The 17,425-nt window shown below is 41.2% G+C and overlaps 1 protein-coding gene across 6 annotated transcripts in view; it reads left to right on the top strand.

Annotated features, from left to right (window-relative positions):
- FNIP2 (folliculin interacting protein 2) overlaps positions 1–16,080 on the top strand; it is a 120,772-nt gene extending 104,692 nt beyond the window's left edge. For all 6 annotated transcript variants that reach the window (XM_024569054.4, XM_045202780.3, XM_045202781.3 and 3 more), the window contains 3 exons: positions 7,822–8,022; positions 10,566–10,681; positions 12,360–16,080. In XM_024569054.4, coding sequence (XP_024424822.2) covers positions 7,822–8,022; positions 10,566–10,681; positions 12,360–12,438 — 396 coding nt within the window. In that variant the 3' untranslated portion in view covers positions 12,439–16,080. The remainder of the gene's footprint in view (positions 1–7,821; positions 8,023–10,565; positions 10,682–12,359) is intronic.
- The last annotated feature ends 1,345 nt before the right edge of the window (positions 16,081–17,425 follow it).

Raw genomic sequence — 17,425 nt, 5'->3', positions numbered from 1 at the left:
CCACATGGTCTCATAGAAAGCCTCTGTGAATTAAACCAAGTACTGTCACATTATCCTGATGCAGAAACTGAGGCCCAGACTGACTTGCTCAAGGCCCACAGCCAGTAAGTGACAGACAGCATGCAAGCCCAGTCCTGTCCGACTTAGAGCCTTCGCTGTTACCATTGCCTTTTGTTGACATGTCAGAACCACAGCTCTTCCGATTACCCGAGCCTCGTGGACATTTCTTTTCCTGGAAGTGTAAACCAGCAGGAGTCATGTGTGCGTCAGTCCAAGCAGCATATTTTGTGTACTCCGCGGTCTGAGCTGGAACTTTAAAAGTGGAATGTCCTAGGTATCTGATACCCCCAGGATACAGACCCACAGATCCTTTGTGTCTGTCAAGGAACCAGACTTACTCTGTTCATTCTACAAGCCAAAGAATATTTGAGAGGCCTTTAAAGATCTATACCACATAGCATTTCGTTTGTTAATTTATCTTGAGCAATCTTAAGAGGAAAGTAGTTTGGAAAAATTAGATATTGACAAGGTAGAGCTAAATAAATGATCGTTTCTAACTCCCTTCAAGTAGAGCAGGGCAAAAACGACAATGGCATGTTGTCGCTACTTCATTTCCCCGATGGAGATTGGCTGTCCACTCCAACAACCGCCTCCAGCTCTTTATCATCTCCAGTGTTCTTCCTGAGGGAGCTGTGGAAACTGCTGGCGTGGTCTGGCAGAGGACACAGGAGGGCATTAGGGACTGTTGAGGCTGGTAGCTGTGAGGTGTTCGGTGGGCTGTGGGCACTCGGGAGGGCGGTGATACGGCAGCACTTTGGGAAGTTTTGGATTGTGGAAGAAGTAGAAACATACTGCAGACTCATTCTGATGAGAGAAGTGAACAAACTCTGGGGGCAAGAAACTTTAAAATTGACTCTCTTCAGCTTAAGAGAAAAAAAGGAAAATTGATATACATGTCTATAAGGCTTATAGAGTTTTCAACTAAACAAGCATTTTAAGTGCAAATGACTTTTTAATATTAATATTTTTCTTTAGATTTTTATTCAAAACTCAGCTGTCAGAGGTCCTATATAATCTGAGACAAGAACGGTTGGAAAGAGAACTTTTAAAAGGGTAAATAAATGGTGTGGGCTTTTTTTGTTTTTCTGACGATACTTAGTCAAAATAACAAAGCCCTCCTTTATTAAAAAAAAAAAAAAAGGCAGGTGTTTAATATAAGTAGTCCTACTTGCCAAGCTGATAGTTATTTATATTGTGTCTCCTTTTTCATAAGATCCATGGAGGCCAGACTCCTTCGGTCATGCGTCAATGTTGGGATGCAGCCAGGCCTTACCTGCCTCTTTCTTTTTTTCTAGTCCTCTTGCCCAAACTCGAAGCCTTAAGAATAGCAGATGGTTGAGTTAGGTATTTAACAGATGTTTGAATCACTCCGGCTTGCGTTTTATAGCATTTCTTAATGTGTTTAATTTCTTAAAAGTAGGGCTCCACGTATGTTATTGCTGATGAGAAGAAGTATGTGTGTGTTTGTGCCCTGGTGTGCCTGTGAATGTGACAAAATTGTGAACTAAGAAAGTGGCATTAACAGATTTCACTAGTAATTACTTCTACAATTAAGATGTGGCTAATAAGAAAAAGTTACTATTAAAAAGTATGCTACATATAATTCAGTGTTTCTTTGTTTATTATGGTTCTCTGTGTGCCTTAAAAGTAGAGCCTTCCTAAGAGGAATTTTCATTTGAATACCAGGGCATAGGGTGTGTGTGGGTGTGTGTCTCTGATAAATCCAAACATGGGCTTCTGGATCTTAGAATTCTTTAAATTCTAAAACAGTGATTCTTTAACCAGTGTGCCACAAGAATTTTTAAAACATGCAGTACCTAACTGTTTAGTCAGGGGCACGGACCTCTTTTTCTGTTAGATTATCAAATTTAAAAAATGACAACAGCTAACACAATTGCTGTCCATTGTGAATGAATCAAAATTGCACCTATTTTTTTTGTCAGATTGGTAAAAAATATATTTTTTGGCATGCCACAGAATTTCAGTAACTACTTTATGTGTGCCATGAGATGAAAAAGGTTGAAAATCACTGCTCTAAAAGCTTAGAGATTGACTAACAAGCTCTTGAGTGGGGTTGTGTTTCCTTTGGAAAGGAATTATGTCAGAAATTTCCAAAATCACCGGAATTTAAGCTGTAACTCTATGACCCAGTGAAAGTTTAGACCAGGTTAGGTATGGGCAGCCAGTCACCGTGGTGCCCCTTAAATGTAACTAAAATAGCTGCTGATGATATTTTTGTCTCTCTCCAGCATCATTTTTTTTCTTGACTGTTTACATTTTCCTCTATTTCTATCAGCCTTTAAAAAGTGTTTATTTTTTAGTAAATACTGAGTAGCTGCTGAATGGTGTAGTTATATGGAAGCAATTGGGTTGCCCTGTGGCTATATTCAGGGAATTGTGTGTTAGTTATTTAGTAGCCTGAGAGTGTGTAATTCTTTGAATATTTTTAAGGTACTCTTCCAGAGATATTTAGCTGGTTCTTTTCTTTTCTTGAGCCTGCAAACATAAAAGACAGCCAGGAACTTCCAGTCAAAATGGAGGCACAGGTATATATGGCTTGTCTCCTCCCACAACCACAGCAAAAATTACAACTAAACTACAAAACAACTGTCACCCAGAATCGTCAGAAAATTGAGCTCTATGGAAGTCTGACAACCAAGGAATTAAAGAAGTCACATTATCCAGACGGGTAGGAAGGGGAGGAGGTGTGGACAGGCAGTCCCATACCTATGTGTGGCAGACAAAAGTCAGGAGGGATACCTTGGAAGTGAGGGGTCCCAGTCCCACACACGGCCACCCAGCCCAGGGTTCCAGTGCCAGGAGGATAAGACCCCATAACTTCTGGCTGTGAAAACCAGTGGGTGTTGGAGCTGCGGAAGAAACTGCAGGATTCTCAGGTGTTTCCTCTTAAAGGGCCCACAACAGACTTACGACTTAACACAGACTCACTCCCTCTGGCACCAAGGCAGCAGCTGGAAGAATACCAGTGGCACACAGGGAGAAACTAAAGTGTCTGGCATCAGGGCAAGTGCTGGGGGACAGTTTCCTCCTGGACAAAACTGCAGAGGCCAGACAGCAGCATTGTCCCCTCTTTAGAGCCCTCCGTGACACAGAGCCACAGAGGGGTGACACCAAATCTGAGACTTAGATTGTCTTAGATAATCTAAGGCTCCTTCCTATCCAATTTACAGATGTGCTTTTCTACAATAGGCTGCACTACTAAGACAGGGAATCAAAGCAGCTCTACCTAATACACAGAAACAAACACAGAGAGGCTGCCAAAATGAGAAGACAAAGGAACATGGCCCAACTGAAAGAACAGAACAAAACTCCAGAAAAACAACTAAACAAAATGGAGATAAGCAATCTATCAGATGCAGAGTTCAAAACACTGGTTATTAGGATACTCAAGGAACTCATTGGATCCTTCAACAGCATAAAAAAGACCCAGGCAGAAATGAAGGTTACACTAAGTGAAATGAAGAAAAATTTACAGGGAACCAGCAGTGGAGTAGATGAAGCCAAGAATCAAATCAATGATTTGGAATGTAAGGAAGATAAAAACATTCAATCAGAAGAGCAAGAAGAAAAAAGAATTCCCCCAAAATGAGGATAGGCTAAGGAGCTTCTGGGACAACTTCAAACATACCAACTTTCAAAACCTTGGGGTACCAGAAGGGGAAGAGAAAGAGCAAGAAATTGAAAGCTTATTTGAGAAAATAATGAAAGAAAACTTCCCTAATTGGTGAAGGAAATAGACATACAAGTCCAGGAAGCCCAGAGTGTCCCAAACAAGATGGACACCAAGGGGACCACACCAAGGCACATCATAATTAAAATGCCAAAGGTTAAAGATGAAGAGAGAATCAGAAAAGCAGAGTTACCTACAAAGGCCATAAGACTGTCAGCTGATTTCTCAAAAGAAACTTTGCAGACAAGGAGGGATTGGCAAGAAGTATTCAAAGTGATGAAAAAAGCAAGGACCTACAACCTAGATGACTCTATCCAGCAAAGCTATCATTTAGAATGGAAGGGCAGATAAAGTGCTTCCCAGACAGGGTAAAGCTAAAGGAGTCCATCATCACCAAGCCATTATTATATGAAATATTAAAGGGACTTATTTAAGAAAAAGAAGATCAAAAGTATGAACATTAAAAAGGCAATAAATTCACAGCTATCAACAACTGAATCTGAAAAACAAACTAAGCAAACAAGCAGAGAAGAAACAGGATCATAGATATTGAGATCTTTGGAGGGTTATTGTTGGGACGGGGGAGGGAGAGAATGGGGGAAAACGTACAGGGGATAAGAACCATAAATGGTAGGTACAGAACAGACGGGGGGAGGTTAAGAATAGTATAGGAAAAGAAGAAGCCAAAGAACTTATATGCACCACCCATGGATATGAACTAAGGTGGGGGATTGCTGGAGGAAATGGGGGTACCAGACAGATGGGAGCAAAGGGATAAAAATTGGGACAACTGTAATAGCATGATCAATAAAATGTATTTCAAAAATTGGAAGGGGGTACACCAAAAAAAAAAAAAAAAAGCCAGCCATACATTATTGTGTTAGGGAATGTATGATGCTCATCAATTCTGTCATGTACTTGTGCTTAACCCATTTTATATTAATTTAGTAACACTTTTCCACTTCTAGGTGTTGTGATGGGGGCTAAGAATACAGTTTGACCCAACCCTTGGATCCATTCATCTCTCTTCTTTCCTCAGGGTTCCACTTCAGATTCTGCCTCTTTACTCTGGTGATTAAAATTGACTTGTGCCCGTTTTTCACATTTGATTTTTTGACACTCGCCCATTTAGTTCCTCCTTTTAAAGTAACACAATTTCTCGGTCTCCTTTTGTTACCGTGTATAAATCTACAACCTTCTGAAGTACTCATGCTTGGAGACTCTTCCCTCCATCTCCTCCCCAAGGAGGCTTGTTGCTCCTGCTCTGGCAGTTCGGTGCTTAACATGAAGCTCTTTGTGTTGGTGGTGGTGTCGGTATTCTCTAAGTTATAGTCTATGTGCGTTCCTTAGAGTGACACACACTTTCCTTCCCTGTGGTGGGGAATCACTCAGGGAAAAGCTTTGAATTAGAATCTGGGCCCAAATGTCTACTGCAAATAATTGATCCATTTTAAAAAGCTAGATTTCACACCAGACATTCTCAGTCTCCTGTCCCCTTGCTCGCAGGAAAGAGTGGGAAAGGAGCATCCAGTTGGCCTAGGCTGGGTCATACTAATTAGCACACCTTGACAGAGACAGGGGATTGAAACCTAGGTGAAAGGAGAGTGGCATACATTCAACTCATCCCATATATTTTTAGCATGTGGTCAGTACTGATTGTCTGTACTCTCAGAATATGTGTGTTGAAGGAGAGGTTCATACTATAGATCTATTCTGTGCTATACTCAGCCCACAGTGAATTTCTGATAAATGCAAAGCATTAAAGGGGATTGAGCTCAAATACAAATCTTTTTAATTTCTGTATTTCTGTTTTCTATGTTCTTACAGACCAGGTACATTAATGGTAGGTCATCTTGCTATGAATTAATGACACATTGAGCAAAAACTTTCAGGAAATTTGTAAAGGGAAGTCACCAAGGCCCTGTCCTGAGCTTTCTGTTTTGGAGAATGTGTACGTGTGTGTGTCAGAAGGGAGAGGTGAGGGGTCACAGAAACAGAAACCTTCGGGTGAGTGGAAATACGGCGTCATCCTGTGCATGGGGAAACCTTTGTACTGTTTGCATAACAAGTCTAGAACGAGAGAACCATCCTTGGGAAACGGCTTCGTTAATTCAATAATCTGCTTTGTCAAATTGTCTCATGTTTAAGATTATTTGAACACATGCTTAAATAAATGTTGCACCATTGAACCTTGCCTGATTGGCTGTTCTTTCAGTAAGAAAATATTGTAACTCTGAAAGTTTCCCTCATGAAGATAGTCTAGGAGAAAGGCCTGGCTCCAACAGAGTTTTCACCCAGCCCCCCAGTCATTCTTCCCCAGTTGTGAGGAAGCGTACAAAGCTGGAGAGACTTCCCTTTTAATGAAAAAGCGCAAGACTAGGGAGCCAGACCAGCTGTTAAAAGGACAGTGTGACAGCGTGCATGGTGGGTTTCTATTCGCAGTCTTCCCACTACTAGTGTTAAGTCTTAAAGATCACAGGTAATCACTGTCCGAGGCGGGGTTGTGTATCTGCTTGGGTTCTTTGTTATTAGCAGCAGAAACCAACTCTCACTAACTTAAGCAGAAGGAACTGTGTTGGAAGGATATTAGGGAATTGATAAGAAGACCACAGAACTAGTCTGGGAATAGACAGGAAACGAGATGAACCTGAAAGTCCAGGAACCAAGACCTCCCTGAGGTATTTGTAGTAGTTGCTGTCGGGCAGGAAAAAGGGAGGCCAGCCTCCCCGGCCTCCTGTGCCCTGTGGTCAGTACTGATTGTGTGTACTCTCAGAATATGTGTGTTGAAGGAGAGGTTCATAGTATAGATCTATTCTGTGCTGTACTCCACCCACAGTGAGTTTCTGATAAAGCATTAAAGGGGATTGAGCTCAAAATACAAATCTACTTAATTTCTATACTTCTGTTCCCTGTGTTCATTACTGATTATGGGGAAACCACAGGGAACGCGCATCTAACTGGCCTCGCTTGGGTCCTGTTACTGCCGCACCTTGATGGAGGGAGGGTGGCGTCCTCCAGGTCTTACCCAAGAAAGGTCATTCTCCGAGAGGAAATTAGGATGAACTCATTGAAGGTTATGCTAAGTAGCCAAAAGCAGCAGGTGGCCAGCGCAGGGCAGGGAAGGGATTGAATGACAGGAGGAGGCCACGACTAGCTTTTCTTTGGCAAATGAGAGTGAGAAGCATGTGCTCGTGTACGGTGGCCATGACGTGTGTCTTTTGCAGTCCCTCCATATACCTGCCTTACTCCACCACTTTGTTCTCTCTTTTCGTTTGAGCCCTAGAAGAACAGTCCTGTTGTGATGTTGACTTGTACACATGTGGATGCACATATGTCAAAGGTGTTGGTGGTGAAGCAGTTAGACGTTGATCAGTTTTGAGCAACTTATCTTTCTGTAAGGCCCTCTTCCTTGACTAACCCAGTGTTCACCATTGGCCCTGTGGCACAGTGTACTGGTTAACCTGCTCTGTCCCTCACTGCCCAGTGAGGGAGGGTCTTGTGTGCTAAGTATGTTCATCAGTAGCCGTACTTTTTCCTTTTGGACTCTCTAGATAAGTAAACTCATACCCCAACTTGATTTTAGTTGGTTGTCGGAGTTGATTTATGCGTGAAGCACACAGCCAGTCACTTAGTAAACATTGCTTAGCAATTAAAGCTGTACCTTTCAGGGAATATTGATTTACCCTGCCAAACCTTCTTATTGCAGAAATGGCAATAGAATCCTACACCTTCTTCTGTATTCTCCATCTCAAAAGGAGAGTGCAGTCTTTCAAAAGGAAATGAATTTTAATATCCTGGAATATAGGGTGGGCATGAATCTTTTTACTTATCTATGAACTTTTAACAACATTTATAGTGTACCTCCGGGGTATAAGAAAAATGCTTAAATGCAATTTTTATCAAATTAATTGTAAAGTGATTTAATGACACTCCTATCTTAGTCCCTGTAGAGCTCTAAATTTCTGTAGCTCGTACCGTCAACCCCTGAACTGTGAGTCTAATGCTCACCAGAAACACTCTGGACATTTTATGGTGTTGTGAAAACTTGACCCAATGTGTTTCTCTTCCAGCACCCAGTGCTCGATGAGCCGATAGCTGAAGCTGTGTGTATTATCGCAGACACGGATAAGTGGAGTGTCCAGGTGGCCACAAGCCAGAGGAAAGTGATGGACAGCACGAAGCTGGGCCAGGACGTCTTGGTCTCTAGTCAGGTGTCCAGTTTACTTCAGTCCATTTTACAGCTTTACAAGCTTCACCTCCCTGCTGATTTTGTAAGTATTTACTCTCATGTCACCAAGTAAATATAGTTAAAAACACTTCTAACAGTACTTTGAAGAAGGTGCTTTGAGATAATCTCTCTGTCATCCAACTGGTGGCAGTGTGGCATGACAAGGAGCCCAGTGAACGTAACTGGGTAAAAGTCTGGCTTAGCCCATTAGTTGTGTGATGGTGGACAAGACCCGGTGTCTCTGAACCTCAGCTTTCCCATTTGTAAGATGAGGAGAGTAGCTGTTCAACAAGCATGTTGTGAGAATCCTCTGAAAATTAGGGCTAAGAAATTGCTTTTTAAACTGTCAAAGCAGAGTTTAAACAGCCAGCACACAGTAGTGGCCACCGCCTGGGCATTCAAGTCCAGAAGCCTGCAGTCAGACCAAGCTCAGCTAACTGCGTGACTTCTTACAGTCTCAGCTGTCTGTGAAGCTGGGGAAGTAATAGAACCTAACTCATTACAAAAGTCAGATAATTTACATAACGCTCTTGGGATGATGTTGGTGTTAGAAACCCTCAGGAAAGCAGCTACTATTCGCATGATTAATACTAGTTCCATCAGTAAATGTTAATGGTTGTAAAGACCCACATCGCCTTTTCACTGAAGTCTTTACTCGGGCTTTAAACGGAAGCTTACTGCTGCATGACGTCTCTCTCTGGAGTAAAACGAGGAGAACCCACGGGTTCCCGCAACCGAACTTTCCTTCTACATCTGAAGGCAGATTTTCTTTCTAGTAGCAAGTTATATCATTCTGATTTCGAGGTTGAAATCTCCTTTTCTGTAAGGGAAGGAAAATGTTAGAGTTTTTAGTTTTTTACTGTTATAAGTATTCACCAAACTTTTATATTTTATTCTCTTAATATGTAGCTCTTACTACTTTTGACATCTTAGTTTTCTAAGCAATAAATTACTGTTGCTAATTCTTTTTTACTTCATTTGGACAGAAATATGTTTACCCACTTAATAATATTTATGACTTAACCTTGCAAAACTAAGATCAGAGGAAATTTCATCTGCGGTTTAAAAATTCTCCGTAAAAATCATTTGAATGAAACCTGTGATTAAAGGCCTATTAGAGCTTTCAGTATGAAAGGAGATAGTAGCCATTTAAAATTTCAGAAGTTAAAAATCAAAGAAATTCATCTCAGGATTAAGATGCCAGAAGGGAGAAGGAAGAACTCACAGTTCTATTAAATAATCAAGCCTTTTTAAAAACAATTCTAAACACTTTGATTCTGAGAATAGTGTACATTCCATATAGACCAGTGTTCTCTATGACATTGCAACATACAATTTTCACGGAGACTGTGAAAACACTGCAAATCAACTATTTTAAAACGAAAGAGTCAATGTAATGTGAATGTTCTTTTTAATATTTTATAACAGTCTTATTAAAAAGTTTATATTTACTCCATAAGGAACTGAAACTTAACAGGAGACCCTTTCACCACTACACTGTTTATTTGGGGGGCCATTTTCACCAGGATTGCTGGTCTCCTCCTTGCTGTGACTATCACGCTTCGTCACTTGCCAGTTGTGTTTCATCCACCCAGCACCAGGCATTTGAAGTTTTAAGCCAATGAAAAACTGAAAAGATTACATTTCTAATGGGTAATTTTTCCATGTCGCTGATCAGCCCAGATGGTCAAGATCAACATTCCCAAATGCATCTGTTAATCTTTTTTGCCTCGGAAAGAGCAGGCGTGGTGGGCTAGAAGAAGATGATGTATGATAGCATTACCCTTGCCAGAGCCGTCAGGTGTCACACTGAAGATGCTTGGACAGCTCGGCCTGCCGCACGCAGAGGCATTTGCCTCTGGTGAAAGGCACAGATGGTGGCTGTTCTCTCAAAAATGAAGTTGGACGCGCGTCCAAGGCTAGAGATGTCCTGGAAGTAATTGTCCTTTATTTATTGTTACTAAAGACCTAGTTAAAAGACAGTCTTGAAAGAGAGAGAAAAAAAAGAACTTCAAAATAACCTTGTTCCAGTCATTCTACTTCTGGGACTGTGTTGTGCCAAAATAGTCAGATATGTAGAAAAAAAACATCAACAGAGATACCCTTTACAGAATTATTTATAATAACAACAATGTGAATTGCTGTGTGGTTAATAAAATAGTGGTAAATCACAGTCTCAAAAATCATTTAGCCATAAAATTACACTGATAAAGAATTTTTACTAACATGAGGAAAAGGTTATGATAAAGTTTTTAGAAGCAGGAAATAATTGCATGTATGGAATGATTTCAGCTATATAAAAAACAAAAGCTCTTTAGAAAAAACTAGAAGATATATATGAAAATCTTAATAGTCATTGGAAAAAATAAACTTTGTTTTACAAAAACCTATTCTTATACCTACTAGTGATAGGGTTTGAGATGGCTTGTAATTTTTAAGTGTACTTGAGCGTGTACTGTAAGTGCATTTTTAAGTGTACTTGGTTACGGCTGTGAACTTGGGGGCGACGTCAGGGAATCCCAGCTCCTAGAGCGCTGGCAGAGGCTCGCACCCCCGTCCTCACCATGAATGTTGTTGGCTTCGCAGTGCGTCATGCATCTCGAAGACAGACTACAGGAGATGTACCTTAAAAGTAAGATGCTGTCTGAATATCTTCGTGGGCACACACGAGTCCATGTGAAAGAATTAGGTGTCGTACTGGGGTGAGTTCTGTGACGTGTCATCATTTCTCCCTGTGAGGGGGTTGTCCCTAGCACTGTACCCATTTGGCTTGTGCCACCTAAAACCTGCGGGCCCCAGCACACCATCAGAGTGCTCGGGGGCCATCAGGCGTGTGCCTCTGCTGCTCCCCAGGGAACAGCCTGCTCTTTGTGTCTGATACTGGAGTATCATGCCCAGAAATAAGCACGGAACTTTAAGCTGGTGGTACTTCATGTTAGTCTGCCTGGGTTATTTTATGTTTGGAAGTGAAACGTTTAACCCCACTCTGTGGGCCCGTTCCTAGTCGTTTCAGTAAGATGTTGAAGGCCCGTGCTGTCAGACACACAGCAGCAGCCTGTGCTCCCCTTCTGCGTCTGGGGGCAGGCAGGAAGGGCGTTGTGGGCTTTCGGGGCCAGCCTGTACGCTTCCCTCCCTTTGATGATGAGCCCGGAAGAGGAGACGTGCTTGTGTTACTAATAGTGTGGAGCGTCTTCCTGAGGCTCTTTGCCGTGACTTCTCTAGAGAAGAAATCCTGCTTTTGTTTTATGCTGCTACATTTTTCAACACACTAACAAAAAGATCGTGGATATGGGGACTTGTCCCCCTACCTATGATGATGATGATTCTCCCAATTTTGGCAAGAAAATGTTGTAATCTTGCTGCATGAGGTTTCCCACTGCCGGATGAGTGCCTTCTGTTTCTAGGGCTCTTACCTGGTCCCTGACTCCGACACGTGTCCACCATCCACACTATTAGACAGATCGTGGGATTTATGTGCACTTCTCATCTCTGGGCCCTCTGAGTCCGTTATTAGTGGGAGTCATACATACCCAGCCTCTCTCCAGCCCCTCCTTCCCACGGTCAGGGCCAGCAGCACCGAAGGTGCCGGAGAGCCTCTTGTCTACCTGAAATTACATCTCTAGGGAGCATTACTGGAGAAAGCGTATAAAAACTCCATGGGGTAATGCCAGCTGCCTTTTTACATTTCTTTTTTAATTTTTTTGTGGAACTCAAGGGAAAGATGAGGACATATTTCCCAGACGGAAGCAGTCCTTAGTTTTTTCAGGACATTTGTCATCACGCAGTCTGTGACAATGCTGTACCTGCCTCTGCTTTAAGAGAGGCGGCCACAGTTGTGTGCATCTGACGTGTGATGTCTTTTGATTCACTCTCTGTTAGTGTCACTTTGCTCTCAGAATGTGGCCACTCAAATGCTTAGTGAGGATCCACATTGTATAGCCTGTTGAACAAACCCCTAAGGTTTTTGAAGACATTACCACCTTCATTATTTTCCAAAGAGTAATGGTGACTTAGGTGCAGAATCAGTGCGAGTGCAGGATGTTGACTGGAGGAATGAGGAGATAGTGGAGAAAACATGGAAGTACAACATAATGAGGTTGCCCAGGGCACACAGAAAAGTTGTGGATTTAAAACTGGAGACCCCAGCCGTGGGAGAACCGCTCTGTGTCCGTATGTATGCCCAGCACACCTGCCTCGCCCCTGTCCTCTGGGCCGGTCCGCATGCTGGGAGCTCATGTCAGATGGACAGGTTTATAGCCTTTCCGTCTCTCTTGCTTTTTCTCTGGTTTTAAGCAATGATCTAGCAAGGTTGATATCCAGCAGTAATACTTAACTGCAAAATCATGCTACTTTAATCATCTTTTCTTTTTCAATATTCAGGATTGAATCGAACGACCTGCCACTGTTGACAGCTATTGCCAGTACTCATTCTCCTTATGTCGCTCAAATACTCTTATAAGCTAAAGCTCAGGACAGTTCTTCCTTGGAAGAAACAAAATCACAGATTCCCAACCGAAGGAGGAAGGATTAAGCTCTCGTGACACCAAAAGCATGAGAAGAGCAGACAGAAGTAGTCATTCCACCGCTTTGTTTTGTTTTGTTTTGTTGCTGTCAAGGGGATGCTGCGTTGGAACTTAGGTTTACTTGCCGTAATGGCACGTGCGTGTTTCACCAACACTGTGGGCCTTCTGTTGGCCATGAGTCAGCAGAGTGACCTTTTTGATAGGAGGAAGCACAGCACGACACTAAACACTAAGCTGTTGGTACAGATTGCCTTGTGTGTTCGGACCGAACGACGAGTGACTTTGGAGCAGGAGGTGAACAGTGTACACACCATTCCAGGAGGAAACGTCTCAGAGCTTAAGCGCGAGCTCTCCACACTGGAGGGCGCGTTGTTTTGCTGTTCTAAGAAGACAGTCGGAAAAAGGATTTCAGATTCTAAGTCAGAGTTTGGTTTTTACAAAAGGTGAAGTGAAGAAAGCCACGTTGTGCCGCCTGCAGCGCTGGTGGCTGCAGCAGTGACCGTCCGACAGGAAGCATGAAGAAAGTTGACTGTTGGGAGGAGAGTGCTTTAGGGACCCACTGTTTCACATCCCGGAGTTTACCTTGTCTCCATGTAGCCGCAGGTAGGGTAGAGGTGGATCGTAGGTGCAATAGACCCAAGGATCAACGTAGCATCCTGATCCCATCAAGATGGAGTTAGTAGCAGCAGAGCGCACTGTCTGATACCATAGGTTTAGCCTTGTACTTTAGAGCTTTCAGTAGCCTCTTTAAGAGAGGCCATTTACCAAAGTTATTTCTATAAATGCAAGAGTATTTGTTGCTAAATTCTTCCAGCCAAAGCCACTTTCTTCCTGTAATAGTTAATATAAGTGACTATTTGTATTTTAAAAGGCACAGCTGTCCTGGTGGGAAATGAACCCTGCAACAGTTCAGGCTGACTGATGAAAGTAATTAGTTTGAACACTTACAAACAATTGATACCTGGTCTAAATTTTTACATTACCATCTCTGTGCCTTCTGATTCCTACATACTTTTCAAAACACTGTTCCGGAAATTAACCTACCCATAGTAGTATCAAACCTGCCAAAATGAGGAATTATTTGTTAGCATAGTTCTCAAAAAAAAACCAAACTTAATTTTCTGTTAATATAAAAGAAACTTAGTTTACTGACCATGAACTACGACTGTGTCAGATGACGTACTGACATCCAGGATAAAGAAAAAGACTCAAAAAATCGATCATTAAATGACAGGAGCTAATCTAGTAAAGCAAAGCGTTGTTAGCATCTTGATGACCTTGAGTGCAGCTAATGATAACCAGGTTCCAGTTTCCTTTCACTGTCTCATAAATTCATTTTAGCCTTTCCATGTGTCCCTCGAACCTAAGAATATGAAGTAACTTCCCTATCAGGGGTTAAAATGACTTCAGACTTTCTGTTTGACAAAATCCTATCCTAAACACCAAGCTACATATGTTTGTCTCTTCTTTTACAAATGCAAGTTAATTATTGTTCGAAAGAGTATAGCAGCAGTACCAATGGAGAGAAGTGGATAAATTATTTCTTAGGAATAAGTCAGAGTCGCTGCCTTCCTCTCTTTTTATGATGTGAATTGTAGACGGGTGCATTAAAACTCTTACAGTCTTTAATTTTTATTTTAGGTTTTTCTCTCGTTAAGTTGAAGTTTTCTTTTCTATTTAGACTTTTCTTTTCTTTTCCTTTTTGCCTAACATCTGAGTTTAGTGTTCTAAGTTCCCTAGTTTCACAACATCACTGCTTGTTGTGCTGCACAAAGAGAACGGACCTTACCTGTGGCTCAGCTCACTCATCATTTGTTTTTTATTACATGTAAATAAGTTGTAATAGCTGATGTTACATCATTTCCATCTGTACCAGTTTAAAGCATTCCCTCATCTCTCGTTCCCTTTTCCTTGTTTACACATTTTGGGCACTTTCCCTCATTCACCGCCTTCCAGGGTTTAATAGGAAATAACTAGATACAAAATCAGTTCCATTCTAATGTGGCATGTTGAAAATTAGACCCATGTAGGGGAAAATTGAGCTTTAAAAAGCTGATTCTTAACTTCATACATAAAAGATTTAGCCCAGCGCCCTCAAAGCCTGAGAAGATTTACTTTGCCTTTTAATCTACTGTTCCAAAATTCTCTCTTGAAAAACGTCTGCTGGGAACCACAGGTGGGTCACAGGCGGGTGCTGCTCGGTGATGCTCAGGGTCCCAGCCAGACCCGACCCCACAGCTCCTGCCTGCCAAAGCAGACTGAGAATGCTGCTGTTCTTTCACAAGCCTCCTTTAAATTACATTTAAAGTGTTGTTTGTCTTAAATTCAACCTCTTCCCAAAAGTGGAAAAGAAAAAGGAAATCTCACGGACTTGTGTTGAGATACACCCACTTACACACCGCACACCACCCACGAGCTTAATTTTGTCTTAGCCGAAGAGGCAAGAAAGGGATCCCACCCTCTCCCATGCCCACCTCAAGAAACAAATAAAATGCTTAAAAACATTTGAGAAAACTACCTCAGTTGACAGGATTCCACCTTTAGGATTTCTTCAACTTTCAAGTCTTACCTGTTGAGTGTAACTTTCGTAGCATTTTGCTTCTTTAAGCAAGCTAGTGAGGCATGACAGAGCAGAAGTGTGTACACGTTACTGTGATGGACCTCTTTCTAGCATGTTGCAGTTTTATTTTTAATAGATTGACAAGTGACATGAATGTAAAGATAATTGTGTACGTTTAAACGTGACAATGAAGATTGAAAATGTAGCTTCCATACTTGTGCATAACTCCAAAGTATTTTATTTTTATCAGTGTTAAATAGCTTTTTGTACAGGCTTCAATCCATTTTTCTGAAGTGTGCTGTTTTTTAATGAAAGTAACTATAATCTTTTCACATCCCATGGAACTTCCGTTTACACATCACAACTTTTTAAACTTACCGTATTTTTCAAAATTAACTTTTTGGAGGGAGGAAAATTCTTGCTTGCTAAATGATACTAAACTGTTGTTTAGGCTCTTCTAATTAGGTCCTGAGATTTTATAAAAACTGAGTCTGTAGCTTTTTAGGTTCTTCACTAGAGTGGGTTGTACATAAAAATAAAGAATATAAAGTGACCCCCAGTTTTTTAAATGTCCGGATTTAGCCACAGTTGTGTACTTCCGAAAGTATTCAGTTCATGCGCTCCTTCCCCAGTGAGGCGAACCCTCAGCCCCTCTGGGCAGCGTGAGCCGTGTGTTGTGTGTTGTGCTTTGCGTGGGGGGGTGAACAGTTTGTTATAATACCTGCCTAAATCAAGCAGCCCCCTCGGAATGTTAATTTTTGAACATCAAAATTTGGTGAACTCTATATCCTGGAAGCAAGATTGCAATATGTTCAAATTTAAGTGGTGTTTAAAAAAGGAAAAAATTCTGGGATTTGTTATGATGGGAGCTCCATGAAGACAAATTGATAAGGCTTTATATTTTTGATCCCTTAAACAGCTATCAATGTCAATGTATGGAAAATTTTTCTTAAAACTTGTTCATGTTTATTTTGATCTTTTTTTTGTGGCATTTGGTGCAATAAACCTTTTGAATTTATCTTGAACATTTGTTTGTATGTTGAATCTTAGGACTGAAGAACTTAGAGGTCTCATTTCCATTAACTCATGCTGCTGAAATGAGTTCATTTAATACGTCAGTGATTTTCAACAGGGGGGTTGGAAATGTAGAGCCACTTTTACTTAGCAGAATGATGGGTGAGGGGGTCGGAGGCCACGGATGGTGGCAGAAATGTAATGTGTGGGACACCTCATGGAATGAAGAACTGAATTGTCCCACCTCCTGTGTGACTTTGCAATATCGTGCTGGACATGCATGTGAGTAAAAAAGAAAAAACCTGTTTATAATTATCTAAGCTGAGAATTTAATTCAGCTTTATATAAAAGCATAATGTACTTTTCAAATGATTTTTAATAGATGTTGAATTTTTCAGAAAGGTCACTGTTGAGGGAAGATTTTACCTTGTAAGGTTCAGAACTTTAACAAGAAGTGACCTAATCTGCAAGACATTCCCATCAGCTGCAGTACTACGGAGTTGAGCCCCCGGTATGGTATATCTGGACCAGTCTTCCTCTCTGCCGACGGCATTCACGGAGACCGTATGGACTCACGTGTGGACAGAAGTGTCTGCCCACTTCATTATCTTTTCTACTTGAATCTAGTGCCCTGATATTTTTAATGTATTTAAAAATGTATTACTATAACTTACTTTTTAAATAGTAACTCTAGTGCATTGTATTGGGTTGTTATAAATTACATGTTTAAGTGAATTGTATTATTTATGAGTTTTATTTTAGGAAAGTAAAAAGCATTATAAAATATTTACTATGAAATGGATGAGATCATTGAAATTCATGGTCTCAGGAAAAAATATGCTGTTAAGTGTAACTTTTGTAGCAACATAGTACCACATTGAATTTTGTTGTTTTAAGACTACAGAGAGAAGTAACATTAGGTTTTTCAAAATACTTTTTAGATTAAATGAAAATTTTAAATGTTTTCTATATTTCCTCAAGCAGCTTTAAAATCATGCTGTTGATAAACTTAAACAGACCCATACACACCACATAGCTTTTTGGTTCCCTGGCATCTGGACTGTTTTGTCAGATGCTTTATGTATATTTCTTCATTTAATCCCCACACCTGGAGGCGATGGGTACTATGATACTTTTATGTATGAACTTGGTTAGACCATGGTACCCAGATATTTGGTCAAACGCCAGGGTGGATGTTGCTGTAAAGCAGTTTTGTAGATGAGATCAACATTGAAATGAGTAGACTTTGAGTAAAGCAGATTGCCCTTCCTAATGTAGGTGGGCCTCGTCCAGTCAGTTGAAGAACTTAGGAGAAAACAGACAGACTAAGGTCCCCAACGGCAAGGGAA

This window comes from Desmodus rotundus, chromosome 9 (genome assembly GCF_022682495.2).
Source record: "Desmodus rotundus isolate HL8 chromosome 9, HLdesRot8A.1, whole genome shotgun sequence".
NCBI classification, from domain to species: Eukaryota; Metazoa; Chordata; class Mammalia; order Chiroptera; family Phyllostomidae; genus Desmodus; species Desmodus rotundus.
The sequence above is the reverse complement of the archived record's forward strand: the minus strand, read 5'-3'. Positions and strand labels throughout refer to the sequence as shown.